Genomic DNA, 20195 nt, shown 5'->3' on the forward strand with positions numbered 1-20195 from the left:
CGAAACGTCAGCCTTTCTGCTCCTATGATGCTGCTTGGCCTGCTGTGTTCATCCAGCTCTGCACCTTGTTGTCTCGGATTCTCCAGCATCTGCAGTTCCTACTATCTCTGCTTCAGTGAACATCTCATTGACTGGCATAAAGTTAAATATTTTGTTTTATCTGGATCTGTCAAAACTTGTCTTCTAGTTCAGAAATAATTTAATTTTGAGGGTTAAAAGGTGAATGATTAAGAACCAAAGATGAAGATGAGGTGTGCAAGGCCATATTACAGACTGTTTTGTGTCAGCTACAAATACAGATAAGATGCTTTGCAAAGTGGAACATTGGCTATAAGGCCACAAGAGGTAGGAGCTGAGATAGGTCATTTGGTCTACTGAGGCTGCTCCACCATTCAATGAGGTCATGGCTGATCTTCCTCAACTTCACTTTCATGAGACCATAGGTCCAAATGAAATAGGAACAAGAGAAGGCTGTTCATCGCCTCAATCCTGCTTCAGTAGGATTGTGGCAGATCCTAATTTCCTCATGACCACTTTCCTGTGCTTTCCCGCCCACCCTTGATACCCCTACTGATCAAGAATCTATCCATCTGTCTATCTCAACCTTAACTATACACAAAAGAGTCTGACCCCCAGAGTTCCTTGTGGCATGGAGTTCCAAAGACTCAACTCTCTGAGAGAAGGAATTCCTTCTCATCTCAGTCTTAAATTGGTGTTCCTTCATTTTGAGACAATGCCTTCTGGTCCTACACTCTCCCATTAGAGGAAACAGCCTCTCAGCATTTACCTCTCCATCAAGAGTAGTCCAGTTCGAATTCTAGTCAATGATAACCCCCAGGATACTGATATTGAATGTCCAGGGATAATGGTAATTGCCTGGCACTCATGTCACACAAATGTTACTTGCCACTTGGTAGCCCAAGCCTAGATCATAGAATCCCTACAGCGTGGAAGCAGGTCATTTGGCCCATTGAGTCCACACCGATCCTCCAAAGAGCATCCCACCCAGGCCCACCCCCTACCCTAGCTCTGCATTTCCTACCCTAGACACTATGGGCAATTTACCATAGCCAATCCACCTAACCTGAGTATCTTTGTGGCTATGGGAGGAAACCAACATTGACACTAACAGTCACCCAAGGGTGGAATCGAACTCGGCCCCCTGGTGCTGTAAGCCTACAGTGCTAACCACTGAAACACTGTGCTGCCCTAGATATTGTCCTCTCCATAACTCTTGATTCCCTCACTGATTAAAAATCTGCCTATCTCAACCTTAGTTATATTCAACAACCTAGTCTTAACAGTTCTCTGCAGTAAAGAATTCCATAGATTCACTATCCCCTCAGACAAAAAAATCCTAATCTTTGTTAAACAGGTGACCCCTTAGTCTGAGATTATGCCCTCAGCTCCTAGACTCCCCAGTAAGGGGAAACAATCTTTCTGCAATTACCTTGTCAAGTCCCCTCAGAATCTTCCAATAAGGTTGACTCTTATTCTTCTAAATTCTATTCAGTATAAGCCTAGCTGACTCAACCTCCCCTCACAAGACAGTCCTGCAATTCTCAGAATCAGCCTAATGACATTTCTCTGGACTGCCTCCAATGCCAATGTATTTTCCATTAGATAAGGATCCCAAAAGTGTTCATAGTATTCCAGCTGTGGTCTGACTAGCGCCTTGTATAGTTTCAGCAATACTTCCTTGTTTTTATACTCTATTCCCATTGAAACAAAGGCCAACATTACATTTGCCTTCCCTACTAAATGCGGAACTTATTTACTAGCTTTTTGATTTTTATGCATGAAGACTCCCAAATGTCTCTGTTCTGTAGCTTTCTGCAATCTTTCTTCATTTACATTACATTCAGCCCCTCTATTCTTCCTTCCAAAGTGCACAATCCCACATTTTCCCTCATCATTTACCAAGTCTTTGCCCACTTGCTTAACCTATTTATATCCCTCTACAGACTCTTTGTGCCATCCCCACCACTTGCCTTCTGACCTATTTTTGTGTCATCTGTAAACTTGGCTGTAGTACATTCACTTCCTTCATTCCAGACCTTAACATATATACATTGGCAGTTTTTGCAAATCTTTTGGACTTTTTCAGAACCTAAGGATTCCTGAACAATACAAGTGCATCCACTATCTATGTAGCTACGTCCTTCAAAGTGCTAGGATACAACTCATTATGTCCAGGGGACTTATCAATCTTTAGCCCGTTTCCCTTGCACTTTTTGCCTAGTGATAGTTATAGTCTTTATTTCCCCCAATTCCCTTTAGTCCCTTGATGTAATATTTTAGCATTTAGAACCATGTTCACAGTTTCTGCTGGTAGCAGTGAAATTCCATATTCTGTTAAGTAAATGAAAAAATGGTCTACAGTCACAAAACTGCTCCATTTTACTGATCTACCATTTTATAAAAGCCTCAATACCTCATATTATCATTATTCAACTGTTATTTGATACTGTATTGCACAAGCTACTTCAGATGGTTTGTGATATTATATAAAGCTCTACATTTCTGCTGCATGGAGAACAAGATTTCAGCAAAATCAAGGACCTTTCTTTCATATGTGGAACTGCAGCGTTGCTCGTTAATCATTGAAGGTCATCCTTTCACAAGGAAGTGCCTGTATGGCGCTTATCAAACAAAAAAGTGAAAATCAGCAGGCTTAAGAAATTGACATGTACTATTTCCTTTGAATTTAATCAATTTCATTTGGGGAATTTGCTTTCTGCATTTCTTTCAATGGGACTGATCTGCAAATGTTTCTTTCAAATTGAAAATTAATTGCCCGTTTCTCTAGGATTTCCTCTATTCCAGCAGAAATCTCAAACCAACACAAGGCAGAGAGTTCTCCTTGAATTTTCTCTCTTGCTTTGTGAGTGCAAAGTCAGGAAAATTTCCAAAGCTATGAACGTTGCTACTGAAAATGCCTGTATGGGATATAATGACAGTCAGGTCTGCTGCTCCCAGAAAGAGTGTGTGGAGGCAAACATAGAAGCTGTAAGTGTGGAGGGAGGCTGTGACAAAAGGCCTGCCTCACTGCTCCTTTTTTTTGAAAAGACAATTCATAAATAACGGGCAGAATTAGGCCATTGGGCCCATCGAGTCTGTGCTGCCATTTGATCATGGTTGATATGCTCCTCACCCCCATTTTCCTGCCTTCTCCCTATAACTCTCTAATCCATTACCAATTAAAAATCTGTCTAATTCCTCCTTAAATTTACTCACTGTCCCAGGATCCACCGCACTTTGGGGTAGTGAATTCCACAGATTCACAACCCTTTGGGAGAAGTAGTTTCTCCTCAATTCTGTTTTAAATTTACTACCCCGTATCCTAAGACTATGACCTCACATCCTGGAATGCCCCATAAGAGGAAGCATCCACTCCATGTCTATTTTATCCATACCTTTTATCATCTTGAATACCTCAATTTGGTCTCACTTCATTCTTCTAAATTTCAGAGAGTATAGACTTAGCTGTTCAATCTCTTTTCCTATGATAAATCCCTCATCTCTGGGAACAATCTAATGAACCTCCTCTGAAGTGTCTTCAATGCCACCACATCCTTCCTCAAATAAGGGGACAAAAACTGTGCACAATACTCCAGGTGCAGTCTCACCCATGCCTTGTATAGTTGCAACAATGCTTCCTTACATTTATATTCTATCCCCTTAGCTATAAAAGCGAAAGCACAGCTGGGACAAAGTAAGAAAAACTATGTAGCCCTCAACTTTTATCCCTCAAACACCCAGTCTCATCCATCCATTTCAAACCATGCTACCTCATGTCCCCAAACAACCCCCAATGGCTTTCTATGGCCCCCATGTCAACCTACGGCAACCTAGTCACTCACCCATCCCAACTTTCATGCCAACCTATCTCCCTCAGCTCACCTTCATGGCTCTTTATAGCCCTTATGCCTGCTTAGTGCCATTACTAGAAGCCCAAACCCTACACAACCTTATACTTTCATGCAAACTCATCCGGTGTCCACTATTTGAAATGAAATGCAACCAGGCACAAATGCCCCTCCAAGTCTACCACTGTCATGTTACCTCTACCATGAGGCACACACATAGAAGGCAGACAATTAAGTTAACTTCAATAATATCCTTGCATTGAATACAATTGCTGTGTTGTATACTCAAAATATTGTGTCGGAACTGACACCAAAGTGACAGGTATAGAACTCATACAGCTATTGAGAGGGACACCCAGGTGCATGCAGAACTGTGAGCTGCCACTCAAAAAAGTGAAAAGAAAAACAAAGATCAATGAAGCAGCCAATAGTTACAACACTGATTAAGAGAAAATACATTAAACTTTTCTCTTAACGGCTCCTGTTAAAATGACAGGGAATATGAAGCGAGACTGGAAGTTCTTCTGCACACAATGGCAGAATTATGACATAGCAACAGATTTATTCAGCAAACCAGAATAGTTACAAGTTGTTGTATTTTTGTCACTGTTTGGAAAAGACTGTTTCAAAATATATTCAACCTTAAAACTTTTCGAAGAGCAGAAAAAAATGTGGCAGGTATTTTAAAAGCTTTGATGGCAAGCTCTGAGCCCCAATTGAATGTTACGTATTCTGACTGGCTGGCCAGCATTTATTGCCTGTCGCTAGCCACCTTAAACTGAGTGGCTTCTTTGGCCATTTCTGAGGGTAATTAAGGTCATTGCTGAGAGGTTGTGAGTCACATGTAGGCCAACCAGGTGAGGTTAGCAGATTTCCTTCCCTGAAGGAAATTAGTGAGCCACAATGGGTTTTTCCGACAATCGGCATCAGTAGATTCCTAAATGCAGACTTCTTTTTAATTAAATTCAAATTCCACCGTATGCCATGTTGGGATCCAAACCCAGGTCCCTAGAGCATTAGCTGAGTTTCTGGATTAATAATCTAGCGATAATACCACTAGACCATCACCTCCCCATATATTTAATATCAGGAATCAAAATAAGCAAAAGTCCATTGATCAATACATAACGGTACTAACTCAACATAGAAACCCATGAATTTGCATAATTAAATAATTATCTCATTAAAGGCAAGATTGCATTAGGCATAAGGGATCACACAGTCTAAGCACGTCTCCTAAGAGAAAACAAACTCACACTCAGGAAAGCAGTTGACCTATGCAGAAGTGCTGAGGTTGTGAAACATCAGCACATCAAACCACATCAGGTTTTCCATTTTGCTGACAGATCCTCCAATCACACATGAGGACATCATGGAAAGGAGAAGGTAGCATATCAAGCATGGGGAAAGCAGTGTTCCCACTGCAAGAAACTGAATCATTTTTCACACAGATGTCTGGCTTAAAAGAAGAACAACAAGCAAGTACTGGTGGCCACTGGAGAGATATTGGCTGAAGATTCTAACAAATCAGTCTATATCACACAACAAGTATGAGTGACAAAATCAGGGTGAAATGGCAGAAAGCTACATTTCATTTTGAACAGACTACTAAGCTATTGACAGAGTTGAGCACTGAAATATTCAATATTCTCAGCAAAAGTAATTCCAAGTGACAATTTGGGACCTGTGTGGAGCAGATGTCATCTTGATCGTACATGGTGGAAGTGAACAACCAGATGTACCATCACAACCACAAGCACATACACTCAACCAGAGAAGCTGTTCCTCAACAGGAAGAGGTGAATGCATGACCTGCACAATTCAGACATCCACCATCAGACCCACAGGTCCACAGTAACCCAACAGCAGAAATGGAACAACAACAGGTAGCGCAGCAACAACAAGAAACACATGAATGAAATTCGTTGGGGAAACTATAACATTCAGCTAAACAGTCAAGGACAACAACACATCTGCTTACCATTCATAAACCAGCATGACTTGAGGAAAATGTGTCCAATGCACATGTGTAGTGATTGGAACGAGGTGGATCCATTGACTACCTGATCCTTGATTGGCCCAGGTTAATCATCCCAATCAGGTAGCCCTGGCTGACAAATATAAACAGGGGATTTAGAATCTTCACAGTTCAGGGGACTGACTTCGAGCTGGTTGGCCCAGCTAGCATACTGTGCACAAGTAAATAAAGGGTGACTTGGTGACAGTATACTGGCTTCTGTGCAGTTATTTCAAAATGTGTAGACTGATTGGAATAATGAACTAGTAAGACATGAAAATAATTGTGTATATATTTCGTAACTTGGGTAACTTAATATGTACATGATAATATATACATTTTTATATACATAATATACACATCAAAAAGGGATGTTCAGATTGAAATGCAATCATCTACACATGAATGTCTTAGTTTGCCACAGTCATGTGACTTCTTCTACAAAGCACAAACATTAGAGGCAAACATCTTTAGTCTACTTTATTAAAGTCCCTGTGTTCAATGCACTGCTGTGTTCTACATTTGAAACATCCATTATATGGAGATCTCAGGACTAATACCAAGATTAAATAAAGTTCAGTAACCAAGGATGAATTAATCATTTAAAAACTTACTAATTGATAGAAAAATTCACTTCTTCTGATGCCTTTTAAAAATAAGCATTGTATACATACTTCAAAGAATATATAACCAACTGGAGCTATCATCAAACTGTGAGCTGATATGTACCATTGTATTAATAACTGTTGTGAAAGCAGTCAGGCAGCATTAATCCTAAAATGATAAATCCTCAGCCTTACATCTACGGAGTGAAGAAGCAAGCATTTTTTTTCCAAACACCGCAGAACATTTATCCCCAAATATTTAAAGGACAGTGGATTTAATGATTTGATATCTTCCTTGGCCATTTCAATGAATTTATCCCATTTTTATGCACAATTCATGATTACCTTTGGCAATTGCAAAGGGCACTTGATCTCTCCCAAAGGCACATTATCTCCCACAAAGGTGTCCTGGACCCATGTCTAAAATGGCACCTAACCTGTCCAAAGAACTCTGCTAAGTTTAGATGTACTCACAAGAGATCCAAAGTGCACAAAACATCTGTTGGACATTCCACTAACAAAACTTCAATCTGTCTGAAGGCAGCTGCACCTTACCATGCACAGTGCCTCTGTGATCTATGGATGTACAAAGTGCAATTCCAAACTAACCATTCTCCTCCAGAGAAAGTGGTGACAGCCAGGTTCGTCGGTGGAACATCCAGATTCAGACCTCCAATGCCATTTTGGCTAAATCAAAAACCTTTACCATCATGCAAAAATTCTTTGTGCAGAAATATCATTCAACATGGGGGATTCAGTCATTAGGTCTGAGTTGAAGGCTTTGTGCCAAATCCTCTAAGTTGCTACAATTGTGAAAGTTTCACAGCTATTATATTTCACTCCTTTGCTCTCCCCTGCCTACTTGGTGCAAATGAAAATATTACAGAGTCTCAGCAAAACTATGGGCATATGAGTAACTTTGGAAAACTGTCAGGGTCAAAGGTGTAACACAGCTATGCTCCAGGAGCATTCGTAGCACAAAGCTTATGCACCTAACTAGAGGGAAGGGTGCAAGCATGTGGATGTCCACATTTGTGTGAGACAGAGAGAGATTGAGATGTACACTGATTGAAGGAGTCATGCTCTCCAGTTTATTCATGCTGAGCACAAAGACATTTCATTCTCAGCTTTATAAAGGCTGGCAATCAATTTAGCATTGAGAAAGGAATTGCAGCCTCTATTTCAACATCAAGATGTTAGCATCACACTCCAAGAAAACCAGTCTGAAAAAGCAATTGACAGTTTTACTTCTGCAGCCAGCCTGGCTCTTGTGATTAAGTCTAGGACCAGAAGAAAAGCTGAGTTAGTTTTTAATCAATAGCCTGTTCTAATATGCAAGAAGTGGATTAATGACTTAAGAGTTTGTATTTAAAAAGAAAGCGAGTGGCTTCTTTATAATTACATGCAATGTAAAGCACAGAAACATTTTGCTCCCATTTTTAAACAGAACACTGCTCATTTACTCTATGCAAACAAACCAATTTGTACTCAGAGCTTGAACATTGGTCTGATAAGAGTGTGATATTTCCACTTTTCAAGTATACATTCCACTAATCGTTGTACAGAAGTATAACCTCTTGGACTTACTATCATTTTTTAAGCTATTGGGCAAATTAAGGACAGGCTGCAGAGATGCAAGGCGTGGTTCTTGACGCCAAATCCAGAAAAATAACCAACCAAATAATACACAAGCATGTAGTGATAATCTAATGGTATCCTCCTGAAGCTACTTATAGAGTCACAGAGTCATACAGCATGGAAACAGACCCTTCAATCCAAATCGTCCATGCTGACCGGATATCCAAAACTGACCTTGACCCATTTTCCAGCATTTAGCCCATAACCTCTCTACCCTTCCTATTCATATACCCATCCAAATGCCTTTTAAATGTTGTATTTGCACCGTCCTGTGGGAGCTCATTCCATACACACACCATCCTCTGCAAGAAAAAGTTGCCCTTCAGGTCCTTTTTATATCTTTCCCTTTTCACCTTAAACCTAAGTCCTCTAGTTTTGGACTAACCCACCTTGGGAAAAAGATCTTGGCTATTCACCCCATCCATGTCCCTCATGATTTTATAAACCTCTATAAAGTCACCCCTCAGCCTCCGACACTCCAGGAAATATAGTCCCAGTCGAATCAGCCTCTCCTTGTCGCTCAAACCTTCCAATCCTAGCAAAATCCTCTTAAATCTTTTCTGAACACTTTCAAGTTTGACAACATCTTTCCAATAACAGGGAGACCAGAAGTGCATGCAGTATTCTAAAAGTGGCCTATCCAATGTCCTGTACAGCAACAACAATGACGTCCCAACTCCTATACTCAATACACTGACCAATGAAGGCAAACATACCAAACACCTTCTTCACCAACCTGTCTATCTGCAACTCCACTTTCATGGGACTATGCATCCGCACCCATTGGTCTCTTTGTTTGGCAACACTCTCTAGGGGCTACCATTAACTGTATTAAGTCCTGCCTTGGTTTGCTTTACCAAAATGCAACACTTCACATTTATCCAAATTATACTCTATCTGCCACTCATCGGCCCATCTGATCAAGGTCCCATTGCACTTGAGATAACCTTCTCCACCGTCCACTACACCTCCAATTTTGGTGTAATCTGCAAACTTATTGAACGTACTTCCTATAGTCACATCCAAATCATTTATGTAAATGACGAAAAGCAGTGGACCCAACACTGATCCACGTGGCACACTGCTCCAGGCCTCCAGCTTGGAAAACAGCCCTCTACCACCACCCTCTTTCTCCCATCTTCAAGACAATTTTGTATCCAATTGGCTAGCTCCCTGGATCCCATGTAATCTAACCTTACTAACCAGTCTACCATGCAGAACCTTATCGAACGCCTTGCTGAAGTCCATATAGACAACGTCTACCACTCTGCTTCGACTATTTTTCACCTCTTCGAAAAACTCAATCAAGTTATTGAGACATGATTTCCCATGCACAAAGACATGCTGACTATCCCAATCAATCCTTTTCTTTCCAAATCCATGTAAATCCTGTCCTCACAATTCTCTCCAACAACTTGCCCACCACTGATGTCAGTCTCAAAAACAAAGTTGCCGGGAAAGCTCAGCAGGTCTGGCAGCAGGAGGTTCTGAAATAAACAGGGAGAGAGGGGGTGGCGGATAGAAGATGGATGGAGGAGAAGATAGGTGGAGAGGAGACAGACAGGTCAAAGAGGCGGGGATGGAGCCAGTAAAGGTGAGTGTAGGTGGGGAGTTAGGGAGGGGATAGGTCAGTCCAGGGAGGGACGACAGGTCAAGGGGGTGGGATGAGGCTAGTAGGTAGGAGATGGGGGTGGGGCTTGAGGTGGGAGGAGGGGATAGTTGGGAGGAAGGACAGGTTAGGGAGGCGGAGACAAGCTGGGTTGGTTTTGGGATGCGGTAGGGGGAGGGGAGAGGGAACACCTATGCTCGGTTCGCACTAAACAACTGCACCTCCCAGTCGCGAACCATTTCAACTCCCCCTCCCATTCCTCAGACGACATGTCCATCCTGGGCCTCCTGCAGTGCCACAACGATGCCACCCGAAGGTTGCAGGAACAGCACCTCACATTCTGCTTGGGAACCCTGCAGCCCAATGGTATCAATGTGGATTTCACAAGCTTCAAAATCTCCCCTCCCCCTACCGCATCCCAAAACCAGCCCAGCTCATCCCTGCCTCCCTAACTTGTCCTTCCTCCCATCTATCCCCTCCTCCCACCTCAAGCCCCACCCCCACCTCCTACCTACTAGCCTCATCCCACCCCCTTGACCTGTCCGTCCTCCCTGGACTGACCTATCCCCTCCCTAACTCCCCTCCTACACTCACTTTTACTGGCTCCATCCCCGCCTCTTTGACCTGTCTGTCTCCTCTCCACCTATCTTCTCCTCTATCCATCTTCTATCCACCTCCCCCCTCTCCCTATTTATTTCAGAACCCCTTTCCCCTCCCCCATTTTTGAAGAAGGGTCTAGGCTCGAAACGTCAGCTTTCCTGCTCCTCTGATGCTGCTTGGCCTGCTGTGTTCATCCAGCTCTACACCTTGTTATCTCAGATTCTCCAGCATCTGCAGTTCCTACTATCTCTGGCAGAATCTGTGAAGGGAATAACAGAGTTAACATTTCGGGTCTGGTGACCCTTGCTCAGAAGGGTTCTGAGCAAGGGTCACTGGACCCGAAACCTTAACTCTGCTTTTTCCTTCACAGATGCTGCCAGACCTGCTGAGCTTTTCCAGCAACTTTGTTTTTGTTCCTGATTTACAGCATCCGCAGTTCTTTCGGATTCTATTACTGATGTCAGGCTCACTGGTCTACAGTTCTCTGGCTTTTCCTTATCACCTATCTTAAATAGTGGCATCACATTTGCCACCCTCCAGTCTTCCGGCACCTCACCCACAGCTTTCAATGATAGAAATATCTCAGCAAAGTGCCCAGCAATCTCTTCCCTAGCTTCCTACAAAGTTCTGAGATACACCTGATCAGGTCCTGGGGATTTATCTACCCTGATGTGGTTTACTGCTCCATTTTTGTGTTTTTTGCACACCCTATCACATGGGATTCAGGGTAAGCTTGCCAACTGGGAGCAAAATTGGTTTTATGGAAGGAGACAAAGGGTGGTGGTGGAGGATTATTTTCGGACTGGAGGCCTGTGATCAGCGGTGTTCCACAGGGATCAATACCAGTCCACTTTTGTTTGTCATTTATATAAATGATTTTGATGGGAATGTAGGAGGCATGATAAGTTTGTGGATGACAGCAAAATTGGTGGTATAGTGGACAATGAAGAAGTCGTCTAAGATTACAAAGAGATCTTGATCAATTGGGTCAATAGGCTGAGAAGTGGCAGATGGAGTTTAATTTGGATAAATGCAATTTATTGCATCTTGGTAAAACAAACATGGGTAGGACTTACACAAATAATGGTAGGATCCTGGGTAGTGTTGTAGAACAGAGAGACCTAGGGGTTCAGGTACATAATTCTTTGAAATTTGCATCACAGGTAGACAGGATTGTTAAGAAGACATTTAGCACACTTGGCTTCATTACTCAGACCTTTATGTATAGGAGTTGGGACATCATATTGATGTTGTACAGGATGTTAGTGAGGCCTCTTCTGGAGTACTGTGTGCACTTCTGGCCACCCTGTTTTAGAAAGGATATTATTAAACAAGAGAGGGTTCAGAAAAGATTGACAAGGATGTTGCCGGAAATGAAGGATTTAAGTTATTAAAATAAACTGAGACATTTTTCACCAGACCATAGGAGGTTATAAAGGTTTATAAAATTGTGTCAGGCATACACAAGGTGAATCGCAAACGTCTTTTCTCTAAGGTGGGGAAGTTCAAAACTAGTGTCATATTTTTTAACATGAGAGGAGAAAGGTTTGAAAATGACATGAGGGGCATCTTTTTCACACAGAATGGTTAGTTTGTGAACTGCCAGAGGAAGCAGTGGATGTAGGTACGGTTACAACATTTAAAAGGCATTTGGATAAGTACATGAATAGGAAATAGGAATGAGTTCTGAGGAAGGGTCACCGGACCCGAAACGCTGTTTTTTCCTTCACAGATGCTGTCAGACCTGCTGGGCTTTTCCAGAAACTTTGGTTTTGTTCCAGCATCCGCAGTTCTTTCAGTTTTTACATGAATAGGAAAGGTTTGGAGAGATATGGGCCAGGAGCAGGCAGGTGGGACTAGTTTAATTTCAGAACATGTTTGGCGTGGACTAGTTGGATTGAAGGGTCTGTTTTCATGCTGTATGATTCTATCATACATAAAATATTAAAAGAAATGACTTTTGTATCAACCTCTAAGAATCTACAAGACTAAATAAGGAGCAAAAGACAGGCCTTTAACAGGTACAAAGTTAGAAACTCAACAGATGCCCTAGTAGAGTATAAAAAATGCAGGGGAAAGTTAAGAAATCAATTAGAAGAGCAAAGACAGGGCATGGATAAATACTGGCAGGTAAGATTAGGGAGAATCCCAAGAAATTCTGTAAGATATCAACAGAAAGAGGATAATCAGGGAAAGAGTAGGGACCAAGGGGGCAATGTGTGCGTGAAGCCAGAGGATACTAGCAGGGTGTTAAACCATTACTCCCTTTCTGTCTTCACTTTGGAGGAGGAGGAGGTAGGTACAGATTTCAGGATGAGGGACTGAGAGGTTCTTGACTGGTTTGACATAGGGAGTGAAGAGGTTTGATGTGCTTAAAGGTGAACAAATCCCTAGACCCAGATGAGTTGTAACCCAGCCTGCTGTGGGATACATGGGAGGAAATTAAAGAGGCTGTGGCTCAAATTTTCAATGCCTCTCTGGCTACAGGTGAAGTGCCAGAGATCTGGAGGACAGCTAATGTAGTTTTACTTTTCAAGAAGGGTGGTAGAGATGAGCCTGAGAATTACAGACCAGTGCATTCCACATAAATGATAAGGAAAATCTTTAAGAAAATTCTGAAGGAGAGAATCTCCACTTGAAGAAGCAAGATTTCATCAGGAATAAGTCAGTATGGCTTTGTCAGAGGGACATAATGCCTAACAAACTTAATTAAATTTTTTGAGGAGGTGACCTGGTGTGTAGATATGGATAATGTAGCTGATGTGGTTTGTATGAATTTCAACAAAGCCTTTGACAAGGTCCCACATGGGAGACTGATAAAGGGGCTAAAAGCACACAGGATTCAGAGGAGATAGTAGGAACTGCAGATGAAGGGTCTAGGCCCGAAACGTCAGCCTCTCTGCTCCTATGATGCTGCTTGGCCTGCTGTGTTCATCCAGCCCTGCACCTTGTTGTCTAGGATTCAGAGGAACTTGGCAAGTTAGATCCAAAATGGGTTTAGCAGTAGGAGAAAGAGGGTGGTAGTAGAAGGGTGTTTATTGTGACTGAAAGCTGGTGTCCAGCAGTGTTCCACAGGGATCGGTGCTGGGTCCCTTATGGCTTGTGATATATATAAGTGTTATAGAAGCAAATGTGGGGAGAATGATAAGTAAATTTGCAGATGACACTATGGAATGTTACCTCGATAAATATGAGTTGATGCACTTTGGAAGAAGGAACACATCAAGGGAGTACTCAATGAATGGCAAGACATTATAAAGTTGGAAGAATAGAAGGATCTTGCAATGCTTGTCCACAGATCCCTGAAAGCAGGACAGATTTATAGGGTAGTTAAGAAGACATACGAGACACTTGCCTTTATCAGTCACGGTATAGATTCTAAGAACAAGGGGGTCATATTGGAGCTGTGCAAAACTTTGATTAGGCCACAGCTGGAATATTATTTGCAGTTCTGGTCACCACACTATATGATGGATATGACTGCACTGGAGGGGGTGCAGAGGAAATTCACCAGGATGTTGCTTGGGATGGAGCAATTTAGCTATGCAGATAGACTGGATAAGCTCGGGTTATTTTCTTTAGAGCAGAGAAGGTTGACAGGGGTCCTGCTTGAGGTGTATAAGAATACGAGGGGCATGGACAGGGTGAACAGAAAGCAGCTGTTCCCCTTAGTTGAACAGTCAATAACAAGGGCCATAATTTTAAGGTGAAGGGCAGGAGATTTTGATGGGATTTGAGAACAATGTTTTCCCAGAGTTTGGTGGGGGTCTGGAATGTACTGCTTGGCAGGGTAGTTGAGGCAGGAAACCTCACAACCTTTAAAAAGTACTTGGATGAGCATTTGAAATTTCATAACATTCAAGGCTATGGCTAAGTGTTGGAAAACAGAACCAGTGGATATTTAGTCAGTGCATACTCAATGATCCAAAGATCCTCTTCTTTATGATTCTATGAACAATGTTTATAATTCTCGAGACAGAAAAAATCTGCTTTGTATTTCTAAACCAACTTTTTGTCCATGCTACCAAGTTTTCTTTAATATATTATGTGCATCATATGGTTTGTGCATCATCTTAAATTCATACACACAATTTTTGTTTTCCTTTATGAATAGACTTCATTATTTCTTCAAAGACCTTGACTAAACTGACAATTGGTCGTTTTTTTAAAAAAAATCTTGATTCCCCTTAATTGCCATGTTATTTGGCTCTAGAAATTTATCCATTTCCAGTTTTAGTTCATAGTTATGTACATTACTGTTTCCTGCCTTCTCAAATCAATTTCTTAATATTTTTGTTTTTCAGTGTAACTACCATAGCCAAGAAATTTTGAATGATCATAAGCAGAATCCCTGCTTTCTCCTCTCAATCGTTCAGCATATTAGAATGCACGCCAACAGGCATGTCTCATTCTCACACTTTGAGTTCCACCAAAGTTTTCTATGCAACTTGCTTACCTATACAGGAATCCTTTCTAACTACAGCACATTACTACCTGCTCGTTAACCCTTTAAGTCCCATAAGCACATTCTTCCCTGAATATTGAAGGCAAGAAGAAAGACTTGCATTTTTATTATACTTTCATGACTTCAGGATGTTCCATTTCATTGCACAGCCACAAAAGTGCGTTTTGAAGTGCAAAGTTGCAAGCTGTACTGAAGACAATATCGTAGCCAATTTGTGCACAATAATCCCTCAGAATGGTAATAATTTAGGTAATATTTTATCCTTAAGGCTGATGCTGGAAGGATAAAACTGGCCAAGACCAATTGATGCAAAACCCTAATTTTTGATCAGGTTTTCTTTTTCATCTTGTGATAATTGGAAAAGCATACAATTATCCTCCAAAGCATATGTGTTTATTGCTTAACAGTCACCAGCAGCAACCCTCAAAGACGTTCCCCTCCTAGTCCTCAGACACTGAAGTTAACTTGTTGCCTTTAATGTCACCCGTACTGAGATCAATTAGATACGGTACAAAAAAACAAAGAACTGAAGATGTTCAAATTCTGAAACAAAGAGAGAAATTGCTGGAGAAACTCAACAACTGAGTTCTGAAGAAGGGTCACTGGATCCAAAATTGTGACTCTGCATTCTCTCCACAAATGCTGTCAGACCCGCTGACTTTCTCCAGCAATTTCTGTTTTTGTTTCAATTAGACACGGGACCAACCATAATTGGAGGTATGTAAAATTATGGGAGGCACAGACAGAGATTGTGAAAATCTCTTCCCTGTGGTAGATGAGTCTAAGACCTACACTAAGAGGGAATAAGTGTGTCTAAGAGGGTATACTTTTAAGGCAAAGAACAAGTAGTTTCAAAGAGATCTAAGAAAAAACCTGCTGACTGAGAGACTGGTGGAGGCTGGTACTCCCACAACATTTAAAAAGCATCTGAATGAGTATTTAAAAGATGGATCATATGGCTATGGACCAAGTGCGAATAAATGGGATTAATATAGTTTTGGTGTTTGTTGGTCGGCATAGATAGCGTGGGCTGAAGGGCCTGGTGAGTCAATGACTCTTTTTGTGCTGCTCAGGTAGATACTGAGTGGAAAATATTAGACCAGCAATTCTAAGATAAAGTAAAAACAAAAAAAGGTTACAAGAAACATAACTTTATACAGCCTTAATGTTAAAGCAACACAAAATACGCATGAACAAAAACATTAACCAACAGTGATTTCCTTACAAATAATTGGGAAACAAAATAAAAACTGAAAGAACTCCAGGCACTGTAAATCAGGAACAAAAACAGAGATTGCTGGAAAAGCTCATCAGGTCTGGTAGCATTTGTGAAAAGAAATCAGAGTTAAGTTTCTGAGGAAGGGCTACCAGACCCGAAACGTTAACTCTGTATTTTCTTCACTGATGCTGCCAGACCTGCTGAGCTTTTCCAGCAACCCCTGTTTTTGTTCCTGACTGGAAAACAAAAATTCATTGAAAACTTCCTTTTCTGAATAATGAACCTTTTCAAGATTGCTGGGAAAATTGACTTAAGATTCATATTCAACTGGGCTGGAAAAGACATCTCCAAGGCAGTACTAGTTTTCTGCTTCAAGTTTTAAGTAGCCTAAATAACAGCACGATTGCTTACCAAGGATGTCCTATTTCTCTTACCTTGGATCTTACATGTTATAGCTGCCTCAGCACCCAAATTTCAAAGGAGCTAGCTGGAGAAGAAGATTAGAAAAAAGAGAAACATGATGTGTCAAGGAAAATCATGCAGACATAACATGAGTGAAAAAGTAGCTGCTTAAGGTTAAGAACCAAGTGGTGGCTGTTAATTGTCCAAGCACATATTACGGGAGAGAAGGGCCCTCTTGTGGCACAATGGTAGTGTCCCTATCTCTGCACCAGAGGTGCCTGGTTTCAAGCCCCATCATATGTAATAACATCTCTGAACAGGGTGATTAGGAAAAAATAGTTTAAATTATAAAACAAAAAAAAAGGGAGCAGGATCTCATGGTACAGTGATAGCATCCCTAACTCAGAGCAAGGAGGTCTGAATTCAAGTCCCATCTACTTCAGAGGTCATTACATCTCTGAAGAGGTTGAATAGAAAAATATATATATGAGATTGCAGTGAGCTAAACTCGCTATATTATCGAGAGCCCTTATAACACTGTCAGTGTAAGGAACTCTCGACTGAGGAGTCAATAAACTTTATCCAAAAAGGAAGGCAGTTTGGTTTTCCGACTCACCAATAGGCTGGGGCGACTTTCCCTGGAGTGTCGGAGGCTGAGGGGTGATCTTGTAGAGCATGAATACGGTAAATAGACAAGGTCTTTTCCAGGGGTAGGGGAGTCCAAAACTCGAGGGCACACGTTTAAGGTGAGAGAGGAAACATTTAATAGGAACCTAAGGGGCAACTTTTTCACACAAAGGATGGTGCATGTATGGAATGAACTGCCAGAGGAAGTGGTGGAAGCTGGTACAATTACAACATTTAAAAGGCATCTGGATGGGTATATGATTGGGAAAGGTTTAGACAGACATGCGCCAAATGCTAGCAAATGTGACTAGATTTATTTAGGATATCTGGTCCGCACGGACAAGTTGGACCAAAGGGTCTGTTTCCATGCTATATATTTCTATGACTCTATAACTGGCTTGGATCCAGATTAACTTTGGTAGCAGAGGATGGATTTCTTTAGGTGAAGATTAGAAACTAAACAAGTTATTTTCACACAGAAGGTTGTAATTTGAGTTTCTTTTCAGAAGAATGACCAAAACAAATATCAGATATCAGGATTTAATTTCCCACAGATGGATGGTGTATCAGCCTGAACAGTGTGATCAATGCAAAAGTGAAGTAGATACATTAAATCATAGAATCCCTACAATGTGGAAACAGGCCAAAGAGGCCCAACAAGTCCACACCACCCCGCTGAAGAGCATCCCACCCAGACCCATCCCCCTTCCTTGTAGCCCTGCATTTTCCACAGCCAATCCACCTAACTTACACACCGCTGGATACTACGGGCAATTTAGCATGGCCAATCCACCTAACCTGCACATCTTTGGACTGTGGGAGGAAACCAGAGCATCCAGCAGAAACCCACGCAGACACAGGGAGATTGTGCAAACTCACACAGACAGTTACGCGAGGGTGGAATCACACCCAGGTCCTTGGCGCTGTGAGACAGCAGTAAAACCACTGAGCCACCATGCCACCCTCAGGCTATGTCTTTGCCAAAGAAAAATCATGGTATGGACTTGACACCGTTGCTTCTTTCTGGGAGCAGGAGCAAGTGGAAAGTGTTCTAAGAGTTTGAGGTTCAAAACGCCGACAATGAAGTATGGTGGCTCAGTGGTCAGCACTAGTGCCTCATAACGCCAGGGACCTGGGTTCGATTCCACCCTTGGGTGGCTGTCTGTGAGGAGTTTGCAAATTCTCCCTGTCTTTGTGTGGGTTTTCTCTGGGTGTTTTGGTTTCCTCCCACAGTCCAAAGATGTGCAGGTTAGATGGTTTGGCCATATTAAATTGTCCATGATGTCTAGGGATGTGCAGGCTAGGTGGACTAGCCAATTGGAAATGTAGCATTGTAGGGGGGCAGGTCTGGGTGGGATGCCCTTTGAAGGATTGCTATAGACTTGATGAGAATGGCCTGCTTCCACACAGTAGGGATGTGTTCTTTGATGAAGGTTTTAATATATTAAAATTTTCAGATAAAACAATTATTAAAAATGACCTATTAATTGCGTATGAGATATGGTCAGACATGAGGGGCATAGACAAGTAAACAGCAAAGATCTTTTCCCGAGGGTAGGGGAGTTAAAAACTAGTGGGCATATTTTTAAGGTGAGAGGAGAAAGATTTGAGGGGTTATCTTTTCACACAGAGGGTGGTTCATATGTGGAATGAACTGCCTGAGTGAAGTGGTAGATGCAAGTAAAGTTATAACATTTAAAAGACATTTGGACGGGTACATGAACAGGAAAGATTCAGAGGGATATGGGCAAATGGGAATATTTAGTTTGGGAAACTTGGTCAGCATGGACGAGTTGTACCAAAGGATCTGTTTCCATGCTGTACGGCTCTATGACTCTAGGCATGGGTGGGTGCTGGAAGCTGGATGGGTATTCTATAGAGGAACGTACAATGGAATTTAACAGATTATACTGCAAAAATTCTACTTGGAGATTCCTAACTCAGTGTTTGCTTCTAAATTGTTGGACTTTGCGACAGTGTAAAATATAGATAGACTCTGAGTATTAAACAAAGTTAGAATTTCAAATAGAAACATTCTTTTGGAACATATGTCAGAAGCCTTAAAAACAAACCATTCCTGGGAAAACATTCACATTCTCTTCTGCTTTCATGGCTCATATAGAATATTCAGCAATAGACAATGGCAACTCAGTGCTATGGCAATAACAGGCTGCCCTAATTCAGACCGAAAGCTTCAAAACAAAAGCAGAATCATATCAAACAAAAGTGGGGATATAAATAGCTCTGGCAATTATAACAAGTAACTAGAAATTGGGCAACTACAAACAGAAGAACAAATCCCAGGAACGCCCAGAAATTACACATTACACGGGTTTGAGAGAAGAAATGGTGATATTGGATAGACAGATGGAACTGTTAGTTACAAGAAACTTCAGTCTAGTAATTAATGTTTTACTTCCAGATTTATTCAGGTGCACTGTGATGGACAGTATTAGATTATAAGATACAGGAGCAGAATTAGGCCATTCAGCCCATTAAATCTACTCCACAAATTCGATCATAGCTGATATGTTTCTCAACCCAACTCTCCTGCTTTCTTCGCATAATCATTACTAATCAAGAACCTATCTACCTCCATCTCAGATACACTCAATGACTTGGCTTACACACCATTCTATGGCAATGGGTTTCACAGATTAACCACCCTCTTGCTGAAGAAATTCCTCCTCATCTCAGTTCTAAAGGGTCATCCCTTCACTGATAGCAGGAACTGCAGATGCTGGAGAATCTGAGATTAACAAGGTGTAGAGCTGGACAAACACAGCAGGCCAAGCAGCATCAGAGGAGCAGGATGCTGCTTGGCCTGCTGTGTTCATCCAGCTCTACACCTTGTTATCCCTTCACTGAAACTGTGCCCTTGGGTCCAAATCTCTCTTACGAGTGGAAACATCTTCTCCATGTCCACTCTATCCTGGGCTCTCTGAATTCTGTAAGTTTCAATGAGATCCCTCCCATATCTTTCTAAAATCCATCGAGTACCAATCCATGGATCCTCAACTGCTTCTCATATGACAAGCAGTTCATTCCTAGGATCAGTCCTGTAAACCTTGTCCAATGCTAGCACATCCTTCCTTGGAATAGAACAGAATATTCTTTATTGTCATGTGTACTCCATTGTAGATG

The 20195-nt window shown here is 41.6% G+C and overlaps 2 protein-coding genes across 5 annotated transcripts in view; both read right to left on the bottom strand.

The window, feature by feature from the left end:
* LOC109921859 (sodium channel protein type 4 subunit alpha-like) overlaps positions 1-20195 on the bottom strand; it is a 1322739-nt gene that overhangs the window by 311275 nt on the left and 991269 nt on the right. The gene's annotated exons all lie outside the window — the stretch shown is intronic.
* xylb (xylulokinase homolog (H. influenzae)) overlaps positions 1-20195 on the bottom strand; it is a 254231-nt gene that overhangs the window by 143145 nt on the left and 90891 nt on the right. The window contains exons 16-17 of one of the 4 annotated variants that reach the window (XM_048612406.1): positions 16457-16509; positions 5938-5980 (exon numbers count right to left, since the gene is read on the bottom strand). The exons of 2 other annotated variants lie outside the window; for them this stretch is intronic. In XM_048612406.1, the coding sequence (XP_048468363.1) occupies positions 16472-16509 (38 nt within the window). In that variant the 3' untranslated portion in view covers positions 5938-5980; positions 16457-16471. Of the gene's footprint in view, positions 1-5937; positions 5981-16456; positions 16510-20195 lie in introns of those variants that run through there. One more of the 4 variants, XM_048612400.1, reaches the window with a different exon arrangement.

This window comes from Rhincodon typus, chromosome 2 (genome assembly GCF_021869965.1).
Source record: "Rhincodon typus isolate 14 chromosome 2, sRhiTyp1.1, whole genome shotgun sequence".
In the NCBI taxonomy this organism is placed as follows: domain Eukaryota; kingdom Metazoa; phylum Chordata; class Chondrichthyes; order Orectolobiformes; family Rhincodontidae; genus Rhincodon; species Rhincodon typus.